Source organism: Carica papaya, chromosome 2 (genome assembly GCF_054855325.1).
Source record: "Carica papaya isolate Zhongbai chromosome 2, ASM5485532v1, whole genome shotgun sequence".
In the NCBI taxonomy this organism is placed as follows: domain Eukaryota; kingdom Viridiplantae; phylum Streptophyta; class Magnoliopsida; order Brassicales; family Caricaceae; genus Carica; species Carica papaya.
The window spans coordinates 35,675,262-35,701,472 of NC_142310.1; the positions used below are offsets into that span (position 1 = coordinate 35,675,262).

Genomic DNA, 26,211 nt, shown 5'->3' on the forward strand with positions numbered 1-26,211 from the left:
TTAACACAAAACTTTAACGTACTTTGATTTGGATTTAATTTATCTGGCATCGTCCTCCGCGGACGGAGGGAGGGAGGGAGGGAGGGGAGTAAAAGTAAATTCATTATAAATGAAATTTGGTAAATAAATTAAAAAAAGGAGAGGTGGGACCCGGAGGAAGAGGGGGTTTGGCAGCAACTATCTTGGGCGTGCTGTTAGTTGTTAGGACTCAGTGAATCAGAGAGACCCAGCACTTCACTCTTGTATCTCAAGTCTCATCACTCCTTTTTTTGTCCTTTTCTTCACTCTCCTCTCCCGCGCGTCTCCACCACTTTCCCACCCTCGCACACGCGCACGTGATAATTTTAATATTTAAAAATTAAATTAAAACTTTTTATAATACATGATAAATTGTAGTTGTTTAGACGAGAAGAGGGAAAAAAAAAAAAAAGGGAAGTGGACTCCAAACGAGGGAGTAGCGAGTGGGGTCGAACAGCCCGAGAGGGTGATACAACGCATAAAAGTTGATTCTATCGGGTGGCCTGCGCCTTTGGCGCTGCTCCGTAGGCCCACCACGCAAATTCCACCCCCCCTTCCTCTCTCTCTCTCTCTCTCTCCATACACACACACACATATATATGTAATGTAGCGCCTCGGTTTTCTCGACCGATTTTACCCTCAACCTTTGGTTTATTTACCAAAATGCCATCATCTGTCTGACACGTGCAACTCACGAGCAAATATTTACAAGGCTGTTCTTCTTTTCCTCTGGATCTTATCATAGACCCGCGAAGTACAGTACAATTTCTCTCTTCCTTTCTTTCTGCTACTTTATGCTGCCGGTCTGGTCTATCGACTTTCATGGGTTCTTCTACATCACCACCCTCTGTCGGCTTATCATTGCACTTCCTTTAATTTAATTTCATTTTATTTTTTGTTATTTATTATAATCATATAAATGAACCTGATCGAGTTTAGTGGATAAATACGAAATAAAAATTCCTTTTAAACAAAAAAAAAAATTAATACGAAATTTATTATTTAAAAAAAAAAAGTATATATATCTATATCTATATATATATATATATGAGATTCAATTATGGTGGTTTTGTACAAAACTAAATTATCTTAATAAATTATAATAAAAACTAAATTATGATTTTTTTTTTTACGTCTAATATATATATATATATATGTGTGTGTGTGTGTGTTTTTTAATAATTTGTTATTTTACATAATATTGTTAATTTAAACATATATTTGTACATATTGTGCTTATAAAAATATGAGAATGTTAGAATATATAAAAATATATAGTTTAATAATTCATTATTTTACATAAAGTACTACGTATTATAATCTTTTATCATTTAAATAATTAATCCACGTTTCCTTACAAAAATATATTGAGAATTAATGAAAATATATCGAAGTTATATATACATACATACATACGTACACATATGTATTTCATATGCAGATATAATTAGATACCATGAGAATATTCGAGCATACAAACTGAATTAATAATAGTTATACCGTAGACAAATAATGAATTAATTAATTAATTAATATAAACATGCATGGCCCATTAACATTGCATGCAATTACAAGACAACAATTTATATCAAATCACCTTTTGCACGTAAGAGGTTACAGAAATATATATATATATATATGTAATATGGCATAATTTTGTGTATATAATGATGAAAATCAATTTAATTAATTATTTTACTATTAAATAATTTATTTTACTTTTCGTTGTATGTATTTATATTGTCTCGACGTTCAATTTATTTGATTCCAAAATGCTCCGCTCTTCTTCTGGATAGGATAAGGAACCATCATTTAATTTTTCTTTTGTTTTTGTTCTTTTTCAATTTTTTTATTTTTAATTTTAATTCATAATACATTTATAATATTGCTGTATGTAATGTGATTTTGATATATGTATGCATGTTGTCTTTCTTGATGTCATGAAGCGATTTCTAACGCCAAAAAACAATTTAATTTATCATAAATACAAATATGCATAGATATACACACACAATATATATGTACATTTATGCATATATATATATATGGGTGTATATAAATATATGATATATTTTTCATGCATACACATAAACGTCGCACCGTGTATATTAAAAATATTAATTATCAAAAACCAAACAAGCATTACTTGTGTAGTCACATTGTTATATATATGTATATATACATATATATAAAAAAAGGGATTTCGGTTTATTATTAAAAACGAAATAATGTGTAAAAAAAAAAAAAAAATTGGCATATTAAACTAATAAATAAACAATTTTTGTTTATAAAATTATTATTTAAAATTAGAATAATTTAATTTATAGCCGTATCCAAATATCAATTATAAGAAAAATAATAAAGATGTGCATAAACATATTTTATGTAAATATCTATATAATTATTAAAATATTATAATTATTTTAAAATTGTAATAAATTATTTTATTTTATATATAAATATGTAGACATTTATGTAATTTCCTCTTTTATCTTTTTATTTATTATTATTATATATATATATATATGTATATATACGTTTGGGGGTGTCCACAAAATGGATAAAAGAAGACAACAAAGAAATGGACAGCACGTACCTCTCTGTCTGCGTGTGTTTGTGTTTGGGATTTATACACACCTCTCATGCACATCAGGCCCATACATCCCACTATCAACACTTTTTGGGCCCAGTTTAGTTTCCTTTTTTTATTTTTTATATTATATTATTTTCTACCGTATTTTTTAAATATTTTACGTGCCTAATTTATACTGATAATTATATAATTTTATAAAAAAAAAAATTGAAAAAAATAAATAAATAAATAAAAGAAGAAAGTAAATTTTGAAATAGGAAAGGAGGATGGAGTACACGTGGGGGGGGGGGGGAGTTCGTGAAATGGAAAATCTTCTAGAAGGGCAAAACGAGAAAAGCAACGTTACGATACGATACAGCAACTGAGATGTCACACCAATATTTGTCCCCAAATATATTTATACACACATATATAATTAATACTGACGAGTCTTTCTATAGTTTATGACTTTATAAAAGCCTCCTCAACTGTCTTCTTCTATACATATATACACATATATGTACATGGCTCTCTGCGTGTGTGTGTGTGTGTGTGTCTATATGTATATATAAAAAAGAAACAGCTAACAGTGACAAAACGAAACAGGGGAAAGGATCAAAAGAAACCCTCGAAATTCATGCCGGTTACTTTCTGTTGCATGCACTCTCTGCTTGACATTTACTACACATCTTCAATCTCTCTCTCTCTCTCTCCATACATATTGTCTGTTTGTGTATAGACGTACGTATATATGTATACGCATGAACATGTAATTTGTTTTATTATAAACTTTTATTAATGAGGAAACGCAGCTATCCACTCTCGAGTTAAATTTACATCCCTGTTAAGTCGATATCAACTGTAAATTTTCACCACGGTAAATATATATATATATGCTCGAACGTGTAAATTTTTTTACCACAATACATTCTTTAGTAGGAGATAGTAATACATGTGAATATTGATATAAGGAATTGCCATTAGAAAAGTACTGCATTAATACAAGTGAAATAAAACTAAACCACAGTGAGTAACCAAAATGTGATTTGATATGTTTTGTTTGTACAATATTTGTTTTGTGTCTTCATAATATATATGTATATAGATATAACGATGTGTTTTGTTTGTTTGGTCGTCGTGGGGGCTGTGTCGTGGGTAATGTTTTATGCGTACGATATACATATATGTATATATATGTGTGTGTGTGTGTGTGTATGTATATATTGATGTGTTTGGTTTGTGTGGTGAGCGTGGGGGCTGTGTTGTGGGCAATGTTATAACGCCCGCATTCGGAGTACCTTTTATCATGTGTCCATGTCTCATGTTTCCCTATCCCAAATACTTTACATGCATGTAAGCACACACCCACACACACACACACACACACATATATATATATATATATACACCCTTTTTATATGCTTTTACTCCACTTCATATTTTACCGTGGTCAATTTTTTGTCGTTTAAACTATTTTAACCCTTTACTTATTATGGTGTAATTTCAGTGCTCTTCTATCTAATAAGAAAAATAAGAACCAACATATTTTAAACCCAATGCTTATACGTATTCTCAACCATATTAATTATATCAATTTTGACTATTGTCCAAGGCAAAAAAAAAAAAAAAAAAAAACATATATATACATATATATATATATATATTATACAGTTTTATATTATTATGTATATATTTTTTAAATTATAAAATAATATTGTTAAATTTCCAAATAAATCTGAGTGGGTCCAAAAGTAAAGAGACAAATGGTATTCCATAATGACAAAATTGCCACTCGTGGACAAACAAGGAATTAATTAAAAAGATTGGAAAAAGTAATAAAGGGTCACAAATAGTCATCCTACGGATAATATTCTTTTAAAAAAATAATAATAATAATAATAATTATTATAGATAAAAGATGTAGTGGTTTGAGATTAAGATTTGTTTATATAATAATAATTTAATTATTAGACAAACCCCGTTAATTAGGTTAAGGTTGTATTCACACTAAAGTTAAAATTTTTACAAAATTTATTCTTTAATATTTAATTAAAAAGATGATAAAATTTTACACCAAGTTGATAAAAAGACTAATTACAGATGTAAGTTAGATATATTTTTTTATTTATAAAAAGTTATAAGTTTGAGTCAGATTGTACTTCTACTTCTGTATATATTATTATTTGAAAATTATTTTTATTATGTTATGATTGATATACGTAAATAGTTAAAAGTTATTACTTCTGATCTAATTAGATTTTACAAATTAAAAATTATAATAATTTTAAATTTATGCAGGTTAAGATTAATCGTTAAATAAAAGATCGGCAGAAAAGATAGATCATTCCTTAAAATACCCACTGGCTCTTTCCCATATGATTTTAAGTCATTTAGGACCCACGACACTTCCCGTATAATAATTACCCATTGAAGCTATTAGCATTCATGTATTTACTTTAGTATTTGATAAAATTAATATATATTATTAATTGATTGATTGATTAATTAATTAATTGATTAATTAAGAATGATGGATGGGAGGTAGAGGGTCAATTTATGAGTCAATGAAAGGGGACAATAAGGACACTGAAAATTTGAAGATTGTTTGTGATGATGTTGGGAAGAGAATAGCCAAAAACCCTAATTTCAATTTTACCAAATAATTTGTTCTTGTTTTGCTCCCTTCTCATCCTACCAAAAACCCTACATTATATGTAACTTGTGTTTTGTCCTTTGCCCTTTTAAAAACCAACTTGTCCTTAATTTGAAACATATAATCAAATACGACCCTTTATAATTTAATAATATTAATCTCTCGTTTTAAGTCGTATTTAAATTTTTAAAAATTATTTTTTATGTAATTCAATAATATTCAATGGTATAAACCAGTTAACGAAGTATTAATCTTAATCTTTAACTTGTACAGTTGAGTTAAATAAAGTAAATGATCAAAAACTCTACTAATTCGGATATTTTTAAAATATGGGTTAAAGAATTTGATTTTGATGAACGGTTAATTTTACTCTTAATTTTTAATTTTAACATTCATAATCATCTTTTTTTATATGCTAAAAAGTTTTCGTAGTTAAAATATCAAAGTCAACTTAAAAAAAAAATTAGAGCTACCACATTTATATCCCATATTTCTTTGGTACTAAGTTAGTTAACGGATTATGAACACTTCATTACATGACCTAAAAGGCTTAAAAGGTATTTTGAAAAAAATCGAGGACGGATAAGAATAGTAATATTGTATACTATTGGAAATCACGATATTCATTTGTTCATAAAAAAACTCAGATAGGAATAAAATATATCAAACTTAATCTCTAAATATTTTTTAAAAAATTTATTCGGAATAAAATTATATTAGTGTCGAATAATTGAATCGCGTATAAACAAGATAACATTCAATCTGATTGAATGCGATTTTTCAAACTATACCAAGATATGAAGACCGATAACAATTATATAACCCGCATAATTAATGAAGCAAATTAAGATTAATGAAAAGAAATTTGTACTGTTTTTGTCAAAGAAGAGTGGGTTCAAGTTGTGACCCGGCCATGTGTAAAATGGACCGGCATGTTTTTGATAACATCTATGAAATTTAAGCTGTGTTTTGTCTCACTCACTTCGATTCCTCAACTAACTTGTTGGTGTCTTTGATGTGCCATGCAACTTCACATCCTATACATACAACTTCCCATTATACGTATCCAAACCAACTTTTGTCTTTCAAAATTAAATTTTACTACAAAAATTACGAAAGAAATTATCACATTACATATGATTCACGATATTATTTATCGTATTATAAATTATTTGAATTTAATTATAATTTTCTTATTGAATAAATAGTTACATCCTATTCGTAATTCATTTAATAGAATAATTTAGAATTTACGATAATATGAAGAAAAATGCATGTTAAAAAAAATATATTTTAACATAAATAAGCTTAATTACTTTTTTTTCATATGAAAATTTTAGAATCCCAAATTGTATATAAAAAATAATCTAACTATTTATTTTGTATAATTATAAAAATGAAATTAGTATTTAGTATAATTTATTATGTATGATTTTTTTAATAAAAAAAAATTAAATGGGTTCTAAATATATTGCGATTATCCCAATTTAAATAAATTTAACCATCATATATTATACATAAAATAACAAAATAATTTAATTTATTGTATTAATTTATAAACAATCTTATATATATATATGTATATGTATGTAGCTTTACTCTTCATATAATTTAATGTCAATCTTTAGCTAATTAAGTTAAACTTGCTTATAACATCTAAATTAACTTTAAAAATCATTCGTATTTTTAACCATTACACACACACACACACACACACTTACATATATATATATATATGTATAAATCATATATTCGGGAGGTAGGAGGCACATATATATTGTGGGGTGGGAGGTTCCTATGATGTTTGGTGGAATAAATCCCAACAATAGATTTGTTATTTCAAAGTACAAGTTCATTTTATAATGTTTTTTCTTTTTTTTTTTTTTTAAATATTTGGTAACTTTTAGAAAAATTAGCTTCACATTTTGTCTTATCGTCTTTTGTTAGTAACTTCTCGTAAATTATTGTACCTTGAATTTAATTCATTTTTCAATTATTTTAATTGTCTTTTTGCTAGTAATATTTATTAACAATTATTAAAATTACATGGGTCTAGGCCCGGCCCACATCTTTATTACATTAAAATTATTAAAAATATTTCCAAAAATATATTAAAATTATGTTAAAATATAAAAATTGCTTTTTTTTTTAAATAAAAATAATTAGGTCTGACCCAATTTAACATGGGTTATGGGTTAGGCCCAGCCCATGCGGCATGCCAAAATGGGCCTAGCCTGTTTGTGTAGTTTAAGCCCAAGCTAAAAAAGCCTGACCCAATTCAACGTGCGTTATTAGGCCTATAAAATTGCTTAATCAAATTTTTCGTGACCCGGAAAAACCCAACCCGATTAGAATCGTCCAACCCAACTCAACACAAGCTAAGATCAAGCAGCTTAGTCAGATTCGACCCAGATGGCATTAAGTGGCCCGACCCGACCCCATTAGGATCTATAACCTTGATTATGTTAAGTTTCATCCATAAGAAAACCTTTAACTATACATATATATATATATATACATATATAAAAAGGCAGACATAAATAATATATTTACGAGTATGATCGTGGAAATTTTATTATCCTACGGACAATTGTATTTGCTCCCGGGAGGAGGAGTCAGGAGGATCGTTGATCACTGCAGGTGTACAGTGATGATGAGAAGATAAATCCACAGGATCATTACCTCCACCAACAGTAAAATTATTATTATTACTAATATTATTATTATTATTATTATTATTATTATTATAATTAACAATTCCTTTTTTCTTCCGCATCTTCTCTCTCACACCAGCATGCCATTGTTTTATTGCATTCGCTGTTTCTTCTTCTAAAACTGCCTTTTTAAAGCTCGATCCCATCTGTAAATAAATTAAATCACGTGCCCAATTTATTACTAATTAATTAATTAAGCACAAAATCAAATAATATATGCATGTATGTATATATATATATATGTATATGTAATTGTATGGTAATTTAATTACCTGGGTCACAAGAGCATAGAGGGGAAGAGTTATGTAGCTGCAAATGACTTGCACTGTCACCCTAGAGAGATTATTTGCATTGAAAATTTTAATTATTAAATTAATAATTACTAATATCGTATTACTGGTAATTATATTAATTTAAATACGTTTTATATTTATTTAATGATTAAATTAATGCTTACGCTAACACCACCCTGACGATGATGATTCCTACGTGTTCGTGATAGCAAGAGTTTATCCCAAATTGTAGCTGAAGAAGAATCACAACATCATAAAAAAATGATGAATATTTTATTTTTCAGAATGATAAATACATACGTACATACATCTATATATATATGTGTATATATTTTACTCACCGTGACCCAGATGAAGAAAGCAAGCTCAAATGAATTCTGAAAAGAAATTAATTAAAAATTTTATATATTTAGATTAATTAAATAATAATTAATGAGGAAGTAACTAGTAATAAGAGATTAACTGGTTAATTAATTAAGTGATTACCATAAACAAGGTGTAATGCAGGAGGATTAATACGTAATCGGGGTGATTAAACCAGAAGAGATTATCGTTTGGTTGAACTAAAGGAGTTCCTTTGATAACGTCGCTCTGGTTTTTGATTCGCAGAGCCATCTTAGCTACGATGACTTCTAGTTTGGTTCCCACAACTAGGGCGATCTTTAATCACAAAATAATTAGTTTATGGTAATTAATTAATTAAATTAATCAAACAATAATTATTTTTTTTAAAAAAGCAGAGCTCTAATTAGAAGAATTTAAGTTGATACTTACAATTAATGGGAGGAATGACACCCATAGATACACGTGCCAACCTTTATAATACATAACATATATCAGATTTCTTATTTATTTTAATATAATTAATTGGGTTGAAAATATTACATATATATATATATGTATATCTATCCCGCAAATATAATATATGCACTACTCAACTCACCATGAACATCGACGAGCAAGAAGATGACTACGATTAACCACATCACAGGGCTGCCCAAAAAATGCAACACTAATCAAATTATAATTTTAATGAAAATTAATTAATCAAGTTAGTATAAATGGTTAAACTTACAATATATATATATATATATAATTATTGATTTTTGTAATAAATTAAATATAATTAGAAAATCAAATTATTATTTTGATTATTATCAAAATAAAAATAAAAATAAAAATTACCCTATGCCAACTACAGCTTTGAAATCATCTTCCAATGATCGTTGTATGTATTTTTGGAAGTTGAATGTATTGTTGGTTGATAAATGAGCCTGCATAATTAATAAATATATACATATATATAATTAATTTCGAAATAATAAATTATTATTTAATAGTTTTCGTTCTTTATATTTTTAATTATTATTTTTTTTATTTGTTTAAACCACGCATAAATTATATATAAAAAATAAATATTTACTTTATAATAAGAAAAAAATACCAACCGATATGAATCCATGGCGCAAAGTGAAGTAATCAACTTTCGCCACTGAATGCAGGAATTGACGGAAGAAACATTTCTGCGAGTGTTTAGATTTGTAAACAAATACGTGTTCCCATGCACGTGCACATGCACAAACACGAACACGAACATCTTATGTATATGTATATGTGTGTGTGTGTATATATATATGTGTGTATATTATAATATGTCTTCAATCGAAATTTTTTGAGAAAATGTAAAGAAAAATTGTTAAGAGGAAAAGGAATTAAGAGAGAAACTTACAACCCATAAAAGAAGAGATGTTTGCATACAAGAATTCATGTGCCGGCGGCCAAATGTTGTTTGTCTGGTGAATCTAAATCTGTCGGGATCTAATTAAAGTTGGCAAAAAAAAAAAACAATAATAATAATATTAATAATTATAAGTATAATTGAAAATTTGAAAAAAAAAAAATCAAAATTTTGGAATTAAATATATATATATATATATATAAAACATATTAATGAGTATATTATATATATATATATATAATTTAATTTCCATATATATAAAATGAAAACATTAGTATATTCTAACCATTTGCAGCTTGATATTCCACTGTTTGAGTTTCTTTTTCCCAGGCTTTCCATTTCTTCATCTATCAAAATACGGTGAGAAAAAAATTAGAATAAGAAAAAACAAAAATAATACAAAAAGCAGAATATATATATATATGAAGTAATAATTATATATATATATATATATATATATATAAAATATAAGTAAGTAGAAGACCTTATAGTATAGCATTTTATATCTTTATATCTCTCCACATTAAGAAAGTCAACAATAGCATGCATAATATTTATATAAGAACATAAAAAGACACTATCTATACCTTACAAGACCCTATATTTAAATTCTATCGTATAATTTTTTAATCATTTTTAATAAAAATGTATGTATTTTATACACAATATTAACTTCATAAAGGTCGCATACAAAACATGAAATCTAGAAAAAAAAGGTGAGATAATTCATCATGGCATGTGGGTTATGTTTATATATATTCTGTGTGTGTGTACATATGTATATATATATATAGATATGTATGTATATGGATGATTATTGTTTATAAATACCTTGGCTCTTCCCAAGGCCATTGTAGCCACACTGTAAACAACCTGCATAACTGCTAGCACAAAAATGAAGATGCTTAATTGATTGAGCCCTTGTTGTGACATAAAAGATGCCATTCCCTGTAACACGAGAAAAGAATTACAAGCATTTAATTGCTAATCATATATAGAAGTATATATGTATATGCATATACGTATATAGAGACGTAATCAAGAATGATCATAATTAATTAACCTTGGTTTGACAATAATCAGGGGATTGAATGGACTCGTCAGATTCCAAAGTTCTTTCTTTGGTGTTTATACCACCTTCGCGACAAGGAAGCATTGAGTTTGCAAATTTGGTGGGTACGCAGATTTTCGAAATGCGTCTTTGAGTTAGTGTTAGAGTCAGAGACATAAAACCCAGTACCATTAACACTGCAAATCCAGCCACAGATCACAATTAGTTTCTTAATAACATTTAGTGTTTACTTAATTAAGTTTTAAACGGTAAACAAATCCCTACCTGATTTAAGCTTCTCCACAGCTTCAAACAAGGCTGCTTTCCTACGTTTCCTAAGCCACTGCATTAAGAGCTTAATTAGGCATCAAAACCATCCTCATAAACAATACTTAATTAATAAAATAATTAGATTAGAACACCTATATTAATATCGTGATTATCACAATTAGACACTGTAAGGATTTTGATCTCTTAGTTTCATGTTTCATATTCTAAGAGTCTTGTTCGAGCTGAATCAAGCCATGTCATCTTTTGACCCGGAAGTTAGAAAGTGAGGAATAGAATTAAAAGTATAGAATTAATATGATAACTTACACTGGAGAGGAGATGGATCAAGTGCTCTATAAAAAGAGAAATAGTAATGAAGAGAAAGCAAACTGTAGCCAAAGCCCAAGTAGGGGTCTCTTGAAGACTGCGAGTACTAAACGACACCGTTTCTCCTTCTTCTCCATCTGCCATGGTCGTTGGACCTCCAAGATAATTTGATCACAGCCGTTTGAAAGAAATAAGACCAGAAAAAAAAAAAGAGAGAGAGAAGAAATCTGTCGTGGGTCATTATTTGTTTCTAAATAATTGAGGGTTTACTATTTAAATTCAGAAAAATAGAAGAAGAAGAAGAATAACAAAGAAATGTTCAACGTTGTTTGTTTCTCGAGAAAATAATAAGCCGGGAATTGAATGCTAATTGGACTTTTTACTTATTTTTTTTAAAAATAAAATTATTTTTTGTAGGCTATATTAATTATAAGTTGAAGATAATATGTATATATGTCGGAAAAGTTAAAATAAAGGGCCTGTATATAATTAATTCTGTACTAACTGTTAGGTTTCTGTCACGTAGAAATTAATGAATTGTATTTTGGCTGGTGCAAAATTAATTGGTTAAGTTCTTATCCAGTGTTATTTACGATGACGTCATAAAAATTAGGAGTCACCAAACGTTGAAAAAAATATATATTTTTTACACAACACTAAGTTAATTTTACTCCTCAAATAAAACCCTAATATATATATATAGTAAATGGGTAATATTCTTGCAAGTGTCATATACGGAAAGAAAGTTTTGACTCGATGATGGTTGACTTCCAATGTCAGATCATACGGTTGACTTAATCTACGATCTAAGAGTAAGACCTAATTTCGTAGCAACTTTGCGAATGTATTTTTTTTTTTTAATTAAATTGATAAATATAAAATACTTTTAGCAATAATTAAAATTTTGATAAATTTAAAATTTAAAAAAAAATAAAATGCGGTAGTTTTTAATTGCTTGAACTCAAAATTTATAACATTTAAATTTTAGTTTTTATCAAAAAATTTATAAATTATTTTTTAAAACAAATTTTAATTTTTAATTTTTTAAATTATAAAATTTCAAAAGTCAACGTTCGTGGCTGATTCATGCGGGGATATCCGATTATGAATCTAGGGAAGGTATATCCTTCTTTTTATATTATGTATTTGCAAAGCGAATTTTGAATTTTTAAATTTTTTTGTATCGAATGAAACATAAAGATTATATATAGATTACTTCGTTAAATAAAATTAATTATTTTTTTTATAAAGTACGTATATTTATGGATTCCTTAAACTGAGATAAGAATAATTATTATATTAATTATATTATGTTATAATAATATATATATATGTGTATTATGATAGTTATAATCGTCCGGCCTAGCCCATTAACCCATAAGATTGGGTTAGAACTGGGCTTTCCGGGCCTAATAGAACTGGGTCGGGGTAGCCCGTGGGTCAATTTAATTACTTATTATAATCATGTTTAATATTTTTTATTTTTTGAAATAATTAATTATTTTATTCATAAATTTATTTTTAAAATTTTTATGGGCTTAGTCTTCGGCATGAATTTAGACTCGGGCTGAGCTCGGGTCGGGGCCGGACAAAGTCAAAACTGTTCTAGCTATTGCTGACCTAGTCTATCCATCAGTCCGCGAGCCCGACATAATTTGGGCTCGTTTGTGTCACAGCACAGCAGGGCATTTGGTCTAGTGGTATGATTCTCGCTTAGGGTGCGAGAGGTCCCGAGTTCAATTCTCGGAATGCCCCTATCTTCCAAGGGCAATTTTTTGGGTTTTAATGGTGTACCAAGAAGTTTTTTGAGTACATAAATAAAATCAAAGTAACAATATTAATATACCATAAAATTTGAAAATAATTAATACATATTTACATACTATCAAATAAATTACATTATAATATATTTTTAAAATATTGTATTATTATTAGTGTACGTAAGAAATTTTTGTACACATTTTTCTTTATTTGAAGACCGGCGTCACTGAAAATCATTTTCGAATTAAATGCTGCAAATTAATTTTGTTTTCATTCATTCATGCCCTGTACAGTACAAAGTCATGTGATGGCCAAAAAGTGTATGTACACAATTAAAATTTATTGGGAATAAATTGCCAGCTGGTTACTGAAAATTGAAATGATAAGGAAAAGGTGTTCCTTTTTTGGAAAATTAAATTTATTTTAGAACATCGAATTAATTAATTTAACGAATTAAACCTTCGAGTTAGTTGAATTTTTCCGTAATATTTAATATGCAAAATTTTATATAAAATGTTTTGTGACATTTGACGTAAAATTTTATATAATTAAAACATACTTATGTGCTCAGCTTATTTTCAAGTTGTAAGTCTACTGATATAAGATGTTACGTGATATTTAAAATTAAATTATTTTTTTTACGTTACACTATAATTAAAATTTTATTATTATAAAAAAATACTTCAAAATATAGCATGCGCATAGTGAAGTTTAGCGTATGAAATTTTCGAAAAGATACATTCATTAACCTTATATTAATATGTGTTTGTTTGTACCTAATATATGTGTGTGCGTGTGTATGTGTATTTATAATGGAGAAATTATTTGATGGTTTCTAAAATTTTATTATCTAGAGTTTTACGTTCCTTACACAGTAAATTAAAGTGTCCGATAAGATTACTATAATGCTCATTTTAAAAAAGTTAAAATAACATAAACAAAAATGAAATTAAAATCATATGGGTTAACCTCCACTGACAACTTTGATGAGGTATGAGAGGTAACATTTACTCGCAACCCTACTGCTGTTTAAAATTTGGATCTCAGTTTTCTTGAAATGAAATGATTAAAAAAATAAATGAACTATACTATATCAGTAAGAATATCACATTAATCGCTGATATAAAAAATCAAAATTTGATAAAAATTATAAAGTAACTAATGAAGCTATTGATTTAAGTAAATTCATTTAAAATAAAACTGGTTATTTTGTACTTACAGTTATAAGTTCCCAAAAATCGACATATAAAAATAATAACTCATATAACATTATAATTTAATCTCCAAGTCAACAAGATTAACAATTTACTTTTTCACCTGCTTACCGGTACCTCTAGGGATCTATAGGGATGTCTCCTTATGCATGACCCTAATATCTAAATTTGTTAATTAACCAGTCATCCCTATACTCCGTCCAGTAATTGACGTCAAACATACCATCACTTCAATATTTTGTCCGGTATGAGTATGAACCATATCTCCCAAACCCTTATGGTATAGGACTTTTCAGGCTCATTCTACTGAGGTAATGTTCACAATAGGGTTTTTTTTTTTATGTACTGGGTTCGTCCACAATTTTTCAGAATACCCCATAAACTTCTCATACATAGATTCACATTATAAATCAATTCATAATTACGTATCAATATCTCATATTTACAATCAATAATAAGATATGCAAAGAGATAGTATATAAATTAAGCTAACATAATCGAGACACTTATTGCAAAACGAACCACAAATGAAGCTATGTAGTTAGGTAAACCAAATAATAGAGAAATCAATTAAAACTAACAATTTAACGCACACAATATAATAGTAAGCAGTTCAGACAGTATATAAAAAAATAAGCAGTAAACTATGACAAATATGTATTAATCGGTTCTGTCTCTATTAGTAACCAATAATTAATTTTAAAGTTTTATAATTTTCACAAAACACAACTTTATTAATTATTAAGTTTTAATTTATCGTAACAGAAAAAATGATGAGAGATTATTACCCTGGATCAGTGTTTGAAATAAAATACTTTTCATTAAGGCTCCTGGCGGTCCTCAGGTTTATTGGATTCTTTTTTGCGAAAATTAAAATATATGTCACGCATATAAAAATATCATAAAAGGCCAAAATAGATATTTTAAAATATTTTCGGCCAATTTTAGGGTTCCAGCATAGTAGCGTTGGCTCCGCTGCCGGTGGGGCAATTTGTCTTGGACTAGTCAGTTTGGTCCAGTTTTAGCTGGTTTTGCTCACAAACCTGTAAAAAACCTAGTTAAGAGGCCTCGATTGGCCGGAAAAGACAAAATATTGAAATCCTACCGGTGGAAGGTCTACGGGTGCGGCGGTCTCCTTCGTGGTTGAAGTTCCCCTTTGACTAACTTGTACCAGAAAATGACAAAGAATACGGTAGTCAGACAAAGAATACGATAGTCAAAAAATCACATAAAACGAAAAACGAGAGGGAGGTAATCATAGAGGATTTTGAGTTTTGGTCGCAGCAGCTCTACCAAGCTTTACCCACAGTTTTTGACTCACCCGTTGACCATTTGGCTCCGATATAGGCATAGAGAGACTCGGAATTGAATTCCGAGTGGGAATAAACATTTTTTACCTCTCTCGACGATTGACAGTGGCTCCGATGCAGCGGTGGTAGCATCCATTCGGCCGCCTCCTTCTTTTTCTTCTCCAACTGGGTGTCAACTATCGTTTCAGAGCCGACTAAAGAGATGTTTAAATATCCATCTTCTCTCTGATCCTGGTCGTTCGTCCGTGTCGACGTGGAGCGAGAAGAGTCATCCGATCGTTGCCTATTTAAGTCAATTATGTGGGCGAATCTGGGTCGTTCATCGCGATCAATCTCATTCGTCCGATCGCATCTAAAGAAGGAATGCATTTAGGTCGTTCGTGCGTGCAGGACGCGATCTGGACCGTCGGATCGCCCGTGTGGAGTTGATATCAGTGTGTTCGCCACGCGGCGTGTTCTAACTCGTCGTGACTGTTGACCGGATCGTCCCACATAGTCTTTTTTTTTTTTGCAATTTTACCCCATATTTTCAATTTTTTTTTTTTAAAAAAACACCCTATTTATTCATACTTTTACATATTTTTCTTAAAATTATTTTCAATTTCGTTCGTAATTTATTTTTTCTAAAAAATTTAATTATTTATATATATATTTTTTATAAATTAAAAAAATCATTTCAGACTGAATTTTTGAACCCAGGTGTTACACATATATACATATAAAAATAATTTATTTGTATCCATGTGAATATCGAGTACGAAATTTTAACATTACGTATGACTATATATGTACGATTTAGAATTTGATGGTTTCTAGAATTTTATTATCCTTCAACCTATCTAGCTAACAAATTGAATTATGTTACTTTCTTTCTTTTTGTTTTTTCTTTCAAACCCAACAAATCATTTATTTATAAACTTATACTATATTTATGTTCCACGTTCTTATATTTTAAATAAATAATTATTACGTATATTATTAGAATTATTTTTATATTTTGAATTATATAGTATATAATTTGTACTTAACTATGAATTAATTTATATTTTGTATTGTAAAATTTTATAATAAATTCTATACGAGTGACAATGAAGGCTCGATGACCAGTTAAGAGAAATTCACCCATTTCAACGAACACAGTTTTACTTTGTTCAATTCACAACATATATGTAATTACGTGTCTCTTTTTCATTGGTTAATATTAATGCCTTAACATTTCTTGCATTGAAATTGGAAAAAAAGTTTCCAACAATGACAAATCCAAAAGTAAGATTATGTTTACCTTATTAATAGGATTATAATAATTAATTTGTATTAACTTTTAATGGGTTTATATTATAATAATTGTGGTAATTATTATTATAATAAGAGCCTTTAATTTGTCATTTTTCAATTTGGAATTACATGTTAGTTTTCTAATTTTTCAAATTTTATTTTATTGGAAAAAGACAATTAATTACCAATCAAATGGGACCATATATATATATATATATGTTTTCTTCTATTGATAATTTATTATTTCTTATTTTTGTGTATTTTAAGTAATAGATAAATTTATATTTGGTATTAATATATTATTAAAAAATTAAAATAACACATTAGAAGGGAACAAAATATAATAATTTATAAATCAATTGAAAATTGAATTAAGCAACCCACATTAATAAAATTGTAATTTACACAATTCTTCACCAAATAAAACAATTAGGGATGTAATCAACAGCTAATTAGCTAAGAAAAAAAAATACCCAAGAAAGAAATATGGAGAATTAGTGTCCAAGTCAAAGGTCTAATTAATGTGTGTTTCCATTTAATTATATGGAAATCGAGATTAATTTCAGGTAATCCAATATTATTTTAATTAAAAAGTTAATTTAATGTCGTAATCATTTGGTTTTTTTTCCCAAGTATTTCAACGAACTTGAATTAATTAAAAAAATAATTTGATTAAGATTATATTATTTTTCTAAATGTTTCAACGAATTTGAATTAATTAAAGAATAATTTGGTTAATGTGCCAAAATTGAACAGACGTCACACATTTGTTGCACGACGCCTGATTCACACGTGTGAAACAGTCGTTACTATTTTCTTAATTAATAATCAAAATTAGGGGCTGCCTTGCCTTGTTTTTAATTAATTGTAGAAAAAAAAAATGAAATTTAGGTTTTTGTAAAAAATAAAATAAAATATAATTTTAGTATCTACCGTCTATATAAACATACATGACATTTGATTATTTAAATAATATAAAATTAGAATCGTAAAAAAAAATCATAACTATATAAGAAAAAATATATATTTGGGTTCAATAAAAAAATTAAATTATAAATAGATTTAGATTTTAAAGTGTAAAGATTATCCGAAACTTTAATAATATCTACGAGATAATAAAATATATCAAAAATTAAGAATCGTTGACAGAAAAATAAGCATTTTATCATATTGATTCCGTATTAAAATTAGTTATAATTTTTTAACGATTATATTTGGTAAAAAAATATTAAAAAATATTAGATTTAAAGACTTACAATTAAAAAGAGAGTTGGCATCAATCCCATATATTTTTTAGTATCTAGAATTTTCAAAATCTTAGAAATAATATTTTATAATTAATTAGAATTTAATGGCAAATGCCCACGTCATGTATATATATATATATAGAACTCGTCTAGATCAATCATTGACATACCCGCAAATTCACTTACTCTTCGTTTGATTTTCAAAGCATATATATATATATATATGTGTGTGTGTGTGTGTGTATGTATGTATGCATGCATGTATGTAGCTAAAAACTAAGTTCCATGAATTTACTAGTAATAATCAGATGGCCGCCTCTACAACTCATTGAAACTCAGTCTGTTAACAAAACCACTAAACTAATTTTAATTTTCTTTCCACTAGAAATTAATTGAGAAAACTTCAAAAACAAGAAGAGGCGGTCAATTAGCTCATTCGCTCATGCGGTTTTTAAATCTGTGTTATTTAATATATATATATATATATATGTATGTGGGTAAAAAATGTTTATGGGCAGACCGAGTCAGGAACTAATGAAACTACGTAAATATGGTTTTTTTTTTATATGTATAATATACATATATATATATATGTGTAGTAAATACGAAAGAAAAATCATTGACACAATGCATATCCCTGAGTACGTGGATGTGTTATTTGGGGTATTAGTCTTTTTTTTTATAATTATATTACAATAATCATATTGTATAATATATAGGTGTGTGTATATATATATATATATATTTATAGGTACATTTTTATGAGGTAAATTATTGCTCTAGCTAGAAGAATGACAGACAATAAACAATGAGTCTTCTTATACGCGTTCAAAAAGTCAAAGTCATAAACTTGGCCCAGTTCATATTCTCTTCCCCAACCTCACCTGCCTCCTCCCTCACCCAATATCTGTAAAAATAATAAATTAATAATTACTCATAATAATAATGATTTTAAAATTTAAAAATTCGAAAGCCTTCCGCTTATATCCAATCCTGATTCCTTCATATGTCCGTATCACTGATATCCTCTCATTGCCTTCTTCCTCTTCCTCTCTCTCTCTCTCTCTCTCTTCATTTATACACTTTTCTTTACTGAGAAAGTTCACAGAGACCTCGACAGAGACAATCTGCAAACAATTAAACACCGCTTGATTTCTCAGTAATTTCTTCACTTACTACCTGTTCTCTCCACCCAAACAGAAATTTTTTCCGATTGGTCGATCTCAGAATTAAGGCGAATTGAGCTAGGGATCAATATCAAGGAGAGAAGTTCTTGAAGAAGATAAAAATGGCAGGAGCTAGCGGAGGAAGATCCTTGGAGGAGACACCTACTTGGGCTGTTGCTGTTGTTTGTTTCGTTCTGGTTTTCATTTCTATTTGTATCGAGTACATATTCCATCTCATCGGCAAGGTAATAAATTAATTAATTTCATTAGCTTTCAGTTCCTGAAATTAGATTTTTTTTAATTATAATTGCTTGAAATCGAAAATCTCTTCTGGATTTTACTTAAATTTTTTTTTCTTAATTCCTGCAGTGGTTGAAGAAGAAACGCAAGAGAGCTCTGTACGAATCACTTGAAAAGATCAAATCAGGTAAGTAATCAATTAGATAATTAATTACAATAATTAAGATTCATAAATTCATTTAGTTGAGGATATTAATTAATTTTGGGTTCTGTTTGGGTACTGTTTGGCAGAGCTTATGTTAATGGGGTTCGTGTCGCTGCTGCTCACAGTCGGGCAAGGTCTCATATCGAACATATGCATACCGAAGTCAATTGGAGCCACGTGGCATCCCTGCAACAAGAAGCAAGAGGAGGAATCGGAGAAAGTCGACGACGACTCCGACCTCGAGCATCGCCGGAGACTCCTCTCTGCGGTAACTCATTCCGGTGAAGGTTTCCGGCGAGTTTTGGCCGCTGCCTCTACTGATAAATGTGCCGAAAAGGTACGAGTGTTCATCGTCGATTCATTACTCCCTTATATATATACACATGGGTGCATGTGTCCGAATATATCTATGTATAATATATTCCGATATGTTACAACTTATAAGTCATGTTTCCCGTGTAAAAATATATCGTTAATTTAAGTTGACTACCAAGTATAATGTGACAAGTTAATATAAGGTATCAGGGAATGCATATGTGCTTCTCTCTCTGTGTATTATATATATATATATATATACATATATATGTTACAAAAGATATACACATATAATGTAGAAGAAGTACGTAGCGTATGGATGTTTCCATACACATGGAAGCTGGTGTAGTGGTGTGCACATGGGACTGGATGTGTCTTATAAACGCGGGTTGTGTGTGAAAACATGAAGATCATGCAAATATATAAAATATATGTGTGTGTGTTTGTATATGCGTATATGCTTCTTTTGTTTGATGGGTCATGTGTCACAGTACAATATTTTTCTTTTTCATTCATTTTCGATTAATTATTCATTTTAATCCATGCATGTGATCTCTCTACTTCTCCTATCAGTATATAGCTACACATATATGTATATACATTTCCTCGTTAAGATTAATCATGGGGGTGTTTAACTAACTTGCAGGGCAAAGTCCCATTTGTATCCGAAGAAGGCATTCACCAACTCCACATCTTCATTTTTGTCTTGGCCGTTTCCCATGTCCTTTACTGTATTATCACCATGGCTTTGGGCAGAGCTAAGGTATGTCTAACATACATACATACATACATACATACATACATACATACATACATACATACATATATATAATATGATTTTTCCTCTGCGCTTTCTCTCCAGTCGTAAGGTTGTCAATTGGGTCGGATCTGGACCCTGTTGGTCTGAACCAAATATCATCGGGACGTATTTTATTTTTGACATGTCATGAACTCATAATGGATTCGATTATTCGACATATAGATACACATTTGTGTAAGTACATCTACTCTTTGTTATTAACGTAATATATATATATATATATATTTATTATTTCAGATGAGAAGCTGGAAATCATGGGAGAAGGAAACTAGAACCGTCGAGTATCAGTTCTCACACGGTATATAAAAGTTATAACGTGTCATAACGTACGCACGCACACACACACATATATGCGTGTCTATATATTGATATATCTATATATGTGTTTTACAGATCCAGAAAGGTTTAGGTTTGCTAGAGAGACATCATTTGGAAGAAGACACTTGAGCTTCTGGACAAAAACACCTGTGTTCATATGGATTGTAAGACCAACTCCTATAACTCCTCCCGTATACATGTATATGCGTGTATATGATATGCATGTGTACGTATATTGTATGTTATGTGAAATTGAACATCTATATATATATATATAAATATATGACGACATATAAAGTATCTGGAGGTGAAAATGTCAACTTCTTTTAAGAAATAGGCTAAATTACGTACCCCGTAGATAAAACCTGCACCATCATTAGTCAAAAGTTGGGTAATAATTTATTAAATTGTTGGTTGAAAAGAATAAATAAACTGACTAACAACGTCTTTTGCTTTAGTTTGACTTTTCTTGATCTCAATAGAGAATCCTGGCCGTTCGTTATTTCTTTTTTAAATAGTAGCAGGCGGTTTTGACTTTTCGTCCGCATTGACCATTTTGTCATTTCCTTCTGGTTCCTCTTAATAATTAAAAATATAATGAAAATGATTTTTAAATAATAAATTATTTTCAATTTTTGTCACACTTTTTATCTTTGCAGGTTTGTTTCTTCAGGCAATTTGTTAGGTCTGTGCCGAAAGTTGACTATTTGACCCTCAGACATGGATTTATTACGGTAATTTTTTATTTTTTTATTAAAAAAATATACGTTCATAAATGATTTTCCGGTTAAATATTTTCAATTATTAATATTTATTTACTTTTTTAGGCACATTTAGCACCACAGAGCCACACAAAATTTGATTTCCAAAAATACATCAATAGATCCCTTGAAGAGGATTTCAAGGTTGTGGTCGGGATTAGGTAAGCGCTTACGTATTAAATTGTTAATTAATTATATAAATTATGTAATTAATACATTATTATTTCACAAATTAATTTACATAATTGAATTAAAGTAAAATTGATATTATATTTTCTCAAATTTCAGTCCACCCATATGGTTCTTTGCCGTGCTATTCTTGCTATTTAACACTCATGGTGAGTAAATTTCTTTCATTAATCAATGTGTGTATATAATTGATTAAAACACGTGCTTTAATATTTCTAAACATTTATTAACCTAAATTATTTGACTGATTCTTCTTATAATTCTTTGCTTTGGACAGGCTGGTATTCGTATCTATGGCTGCCCTTTATCCCTTTGATCGTAAGCAAAATCTCTCAGATACCCATTTTGAGATTAATTGATAATTAAATTAATTAAAACATGATTAACTAATAATTAGTGAATTAAATTGCAGATAATCCTGCTAGTGGGAACCAAGCTGCAAGTGATAATAACAAAGATGGGACTTAGAATTCAAGAAAGAGGAGAAGTGGTGAAGGGTGTCCCTGTAGTTCAGCCCGGCGATGACCTTTTCTGGTTTAACCGACCAAGACTTATTCTTTTCCTCATTAATTTCGTTCTCTTTCAGGTAATTAACTTAATTAATTTTCTTTCAACTTATGTGTGTGTGTATATATATATATATATATATGTGTGTGTGTGTGTATAATTTTCATTTCTTAACTCAAAATTTGGGTAATGTATTTAATTATTTTGTGTTCTTTGGTTTTTGTTGCAGAATGCATTTCAACTTGCTTTCTTTGCATGGACTTGGGTACGATACAATAGCTAGAAATATATATCTTGCACCATATGTTATATGAATTTTTTAATGGGAATTAATTAATACTGTTGGTTTTTTTGTCCTTAATTTTCAGTATGAATTCGGAATTAAGTCTTGTTTCCATGAAAATGTGGAAGATATTGTCATCAGAATTTCTATGGGGTAAGTAAAAAAAAAAAAAATGAAACTTTTAGCATTGTAATTAAACTTCTAATTATTAAATTAGTCATAATTTTGTCATATTATCACTAATTAAAAAATTAATTGGTGGGTTTTTTCAGGGTTCTCATACAAATTCTATGCAGCTATGTTACTCTCCCTCTCTATGCTCTTGTCACACAGGTAATTCTAAACATATATATATATATATGTGTGTGTGTGTGTGTGTATTAGTTTATGAGAAAATATTGTAACAATTAAAATAAAAATTTTGTTTCATTTGGTTAAACTTAATTGAATTTAAATGATATGATCAGATGGGATCAAACATGAAGCCAACAATATTCAATGAAAGAGTAGCTGCAGCCTTGAGAAATTGGCACCATACCGCAAAGAAACATGTCAAGCAGAATAAAGGATCTGTAACCCCTTTTTCCAGCAGACCAAACACGCCCTCGCACTACGCCTCTCCTATCCATCTCTTGAGACACAATCCGGACAGCCTCCAAACGACTCCGAGAATGTCAAATTTCGATAATAACGATCTCTCAGAGACCGAGTCTCAATCTCCATCTCCGTCCCATGGCCGCTATCACCAAGGCGAAGGATCGTCCTCCTCTCATCATCCCCACAACAATTTCCCCGATCAAGATTACAGGGACCACGAGAGAAATTCAGTTCAAGATTTTAATCACGAGCAACACGAAATTGAGATTAGTCTTAAAGACTTTTCGTTTGATCGAAAAGCGAGTCGATGAGAAAAATTGGTATGTACAAAAGTTACAAAAATTCTATGGTAACATAATAATTTCTTAGGAAGGCAATGAGATATATTCGGATTGTAAATCTATAAATTCATTCTTTCTTGGGCAGCTTGGGTAAAGAAGATATGTATGCATATATATATATATATATATACACACAGAGAGAGAGGATGCTTATTCATTATTTTATACTTTTATGATGCATTTTGTTAGAATTTTATCAATGTATAGTTGTAGCTCAATTATTGGAATTTTGAAGACTATTTGCAAAGATGAGTATATATATATGTATGTATGTATGCTCTATTATAATATATACTATTATTTCTTTATTTGAGGAATAAAAACATATACCATCAATTTTTGGTTTGATGGGCCAATCAAATAAGCTTATCTTGTCCAAGTGATAATTTTTTTTTTTTTTTTTTGTGTAGAATATTTTTAAATTTACATAAAAATTTCATTTTTTTTTAATGAAATATTTCTACCCTGTTTAATATTTTAAATATTGAATATGTTTAAGAAAATCAAATTAATTTTTTTTTTTTTGAAAAAAGTTAGATAATAGCTTAGAAAATTAATGCTTTTACATAAGATTATGAAAAATAAACCAAACCACACAAAGTTGAATCTAAAATTTATACTAATTTGTATGTAAAAAGTACCAGTTGCCAATAGATACGTACAAATCTCAATCTAGACCGAAAAATTAGAGTGCTTGGGAGTTCGGTTTAGACCGAACTGGATCAAACTAGCTCGGCCCTAACTCGGCCCGGTTGAAACCAACCAGCCGGCTTTGAAGAACCAGACTTGTCTCGTTCCATACTGTAATAAAAAAAAATATATATATATGAAGTAGTATAAATCGATTATAACCTAACTCCGGTCGTATTGGAACCGATCGGTTCGTTCTGGAAAACCAGACCGGTCTGATTCAACAGTCTAATATATACATATATATATATATATGTGAGGTAATTATGGCCTACAAAGAAAACAGAGGTACACCCATTTCCTAATATCATGAGTAAGTGTCAGCACCTATACGTACTGATCCATAACATTACATTACATTATCTGCCGTCCGTTACAAACTCCACAACTTTCTCTCTGCACGACGCCCATCTCAGTTCCTCTGCTGCAAAACGACACTCCATGCCGTTCAACTTCCTTTTAGCTCCATGTTTTTCCTCTTAAAATTTATTTTTCTGAAAAGACCCAAAAAAAGTTATTTTGTATTTTATTTAAAGTAATTTTTACATCAAAATAATGTACCCAATTTTACACTCTTACCCTCTTAATTTCATCTTATTACAATTCAGATCCTATAATTTTTCATTATTTATGGTTTAAAAATTTTAATTTCATGTGTATATATATATATATATATTGAGTTTTAACCTTTAATTTCGATGTATATACGAAAAACCATAGAATTGAAGTAATTTAGGGAGAACCCAGGGGTAAACATGTACTTTGGATCTATATATACACATGTATATACATTCGCACCATATATACACACACACACACACGCACATACGACGCATATAAACTGGAGAAAAGGATCATTTTCCTTGCACGCATTAACTTTCTTCTTCTTCACCTCTGGTTCTCTGTTTCTTCTCCAAGTTCTGGAAAACTAATAAAAGGTTTTCTGCAACACCAAAAAAAAAAAAAAAAGAAGGGGAGATTTCACGATCATGGAGATCCTGCAAGGTCTGTTAGGGAAACTCGGTCGCCAATGCTACGCCGTGGTATGTTTGGGTGTCCTGCTCGCGTCAATAACTCTCGGTCAGTTCTTTTCCGGCGATGACCCGATCGCCGGCCTTCGTCGTCGTCGCCGCAGTTTACGCCGTCTTCGAGCCACGCACGGCCTTCGTTGAGTCCACTGAGCTTTTTTCTTTTCTTTTCTTTCTCTTTTCGTTTAGTTCAAGTGAGTTTAAGCTTTTGAACCAGACAGCAATGGAGTCTTCAGTTTGTGCGAGCTAGTTTCAAGTGAGGTGATTAGTGATTTTTGCTGTTGCTCTGATGTTTCGGCCTTAAGGAA

At 29.3% G+C, this 26,211-nt stretch overlaps 2 protein-coding genes and 1 non-coding gene across 4 annotated transcripts; 2 read left to right on the plus strand and 1 right to left on the minus strand.

Annotated features, from left to right (window-relative positions):
* Positions 1 to 7,764: 7,764 nt before the first annotated feature.
* Positions 7,765 to 11,992, minus strand: MLO3 (Seven transmembrane MLO family protein). Its single transcript, XM_022053679.2, has 15 exons — positions 11,637 to 11,992; positions 11,325 to 11,382; positions 11,052 to 11,236; positions 10,820 to 10,936; positions 10,275 to 10,335; positions 9,980 to 10,068; positions 9,699 to 9,773; positions 9,436 to 9,524; positions 9,194 to 9,243; positions 9,025 to 9,065; positions 8,737 to 8,910; positions 8,592 to 8,627; positions 8,415 to 8,482; positions 8,230 to 8,290; positions 7,765 to 8,103 (listed from the first exon to the last, which is right to left on the minus strand). Exons 1-15 carry the CDS (start codon positions 11,778 to 11,780, stop codon positions 7,819 to 7,821), a joined length of 1,533 nt encoding a protein of 510 aa, XP_021909371.2. The 5' UTR covers positions 11,781 to 11,992; the 3' UTR covers positions 7,765 to 7,818.
* Positions 11,993 to 13,319: 1,327 nt separating this feature from the next.
* Positions 13,320 to 13,391, plus strand: TRNAP-AGG (transfer RNA proline (anticodon AGG)). Its single transcript has one exon. It is a non-coding gene; the product is annotated as a tRNA-Pro (tRNA).
* A 6,126-nt stretch (positions 13,392 to 19,517) lies between these two features.
* Positions 19,518 to 24,345, plus strand: LOC110823349 (MLO-like protein 6). Of its 2 annotated transcripts, XM_022053717.2 has the most exons (15): positions 19,518 to 19,854; positions 19,979 to 20,036; positions 20,141 to 20,391; positions 21,016 to 21,132; positions 21,427 to 21,487; positions 21,583 to 21,671; positions 22,167 to 22,241; positions 22,335 to 22,429; positions 22,557 to 22,606; positions 22,735 to 22,775; positions 22,870 to 23,043; positions 23,194 to 23,229; positions 23,333 to 23,400; positions 23,520 to 23,580; positions 23,715 to 24,345. In XM_022053717.2, exons 1-15 carry the CDS (start codon positions 19,732 to 19,734, stop codon positions 24,153 to 24,155), a joined length of 1,740 nt encoding a protein of 579 aa, XP_021909409.1. In that variant the 5' UTR covers positions 19,518 to 19,731; the 3' UTR covers positions 24,156 to 24,345. The 2 variants fall into 2 exon arrangements, with proteins under 2 accessions (XP_021909409.1, XP_088070573.1); XM_088214447.1 differs by lacking the exons at positions 23,520 to 23,580; positions 23,715 to 24,345 and having other exon boundaries at positions 23,333 to 23,404.
* The last annotated feature ends 1,866 nt before the right edge of the window (positions 24,346 to 26,211 follow it).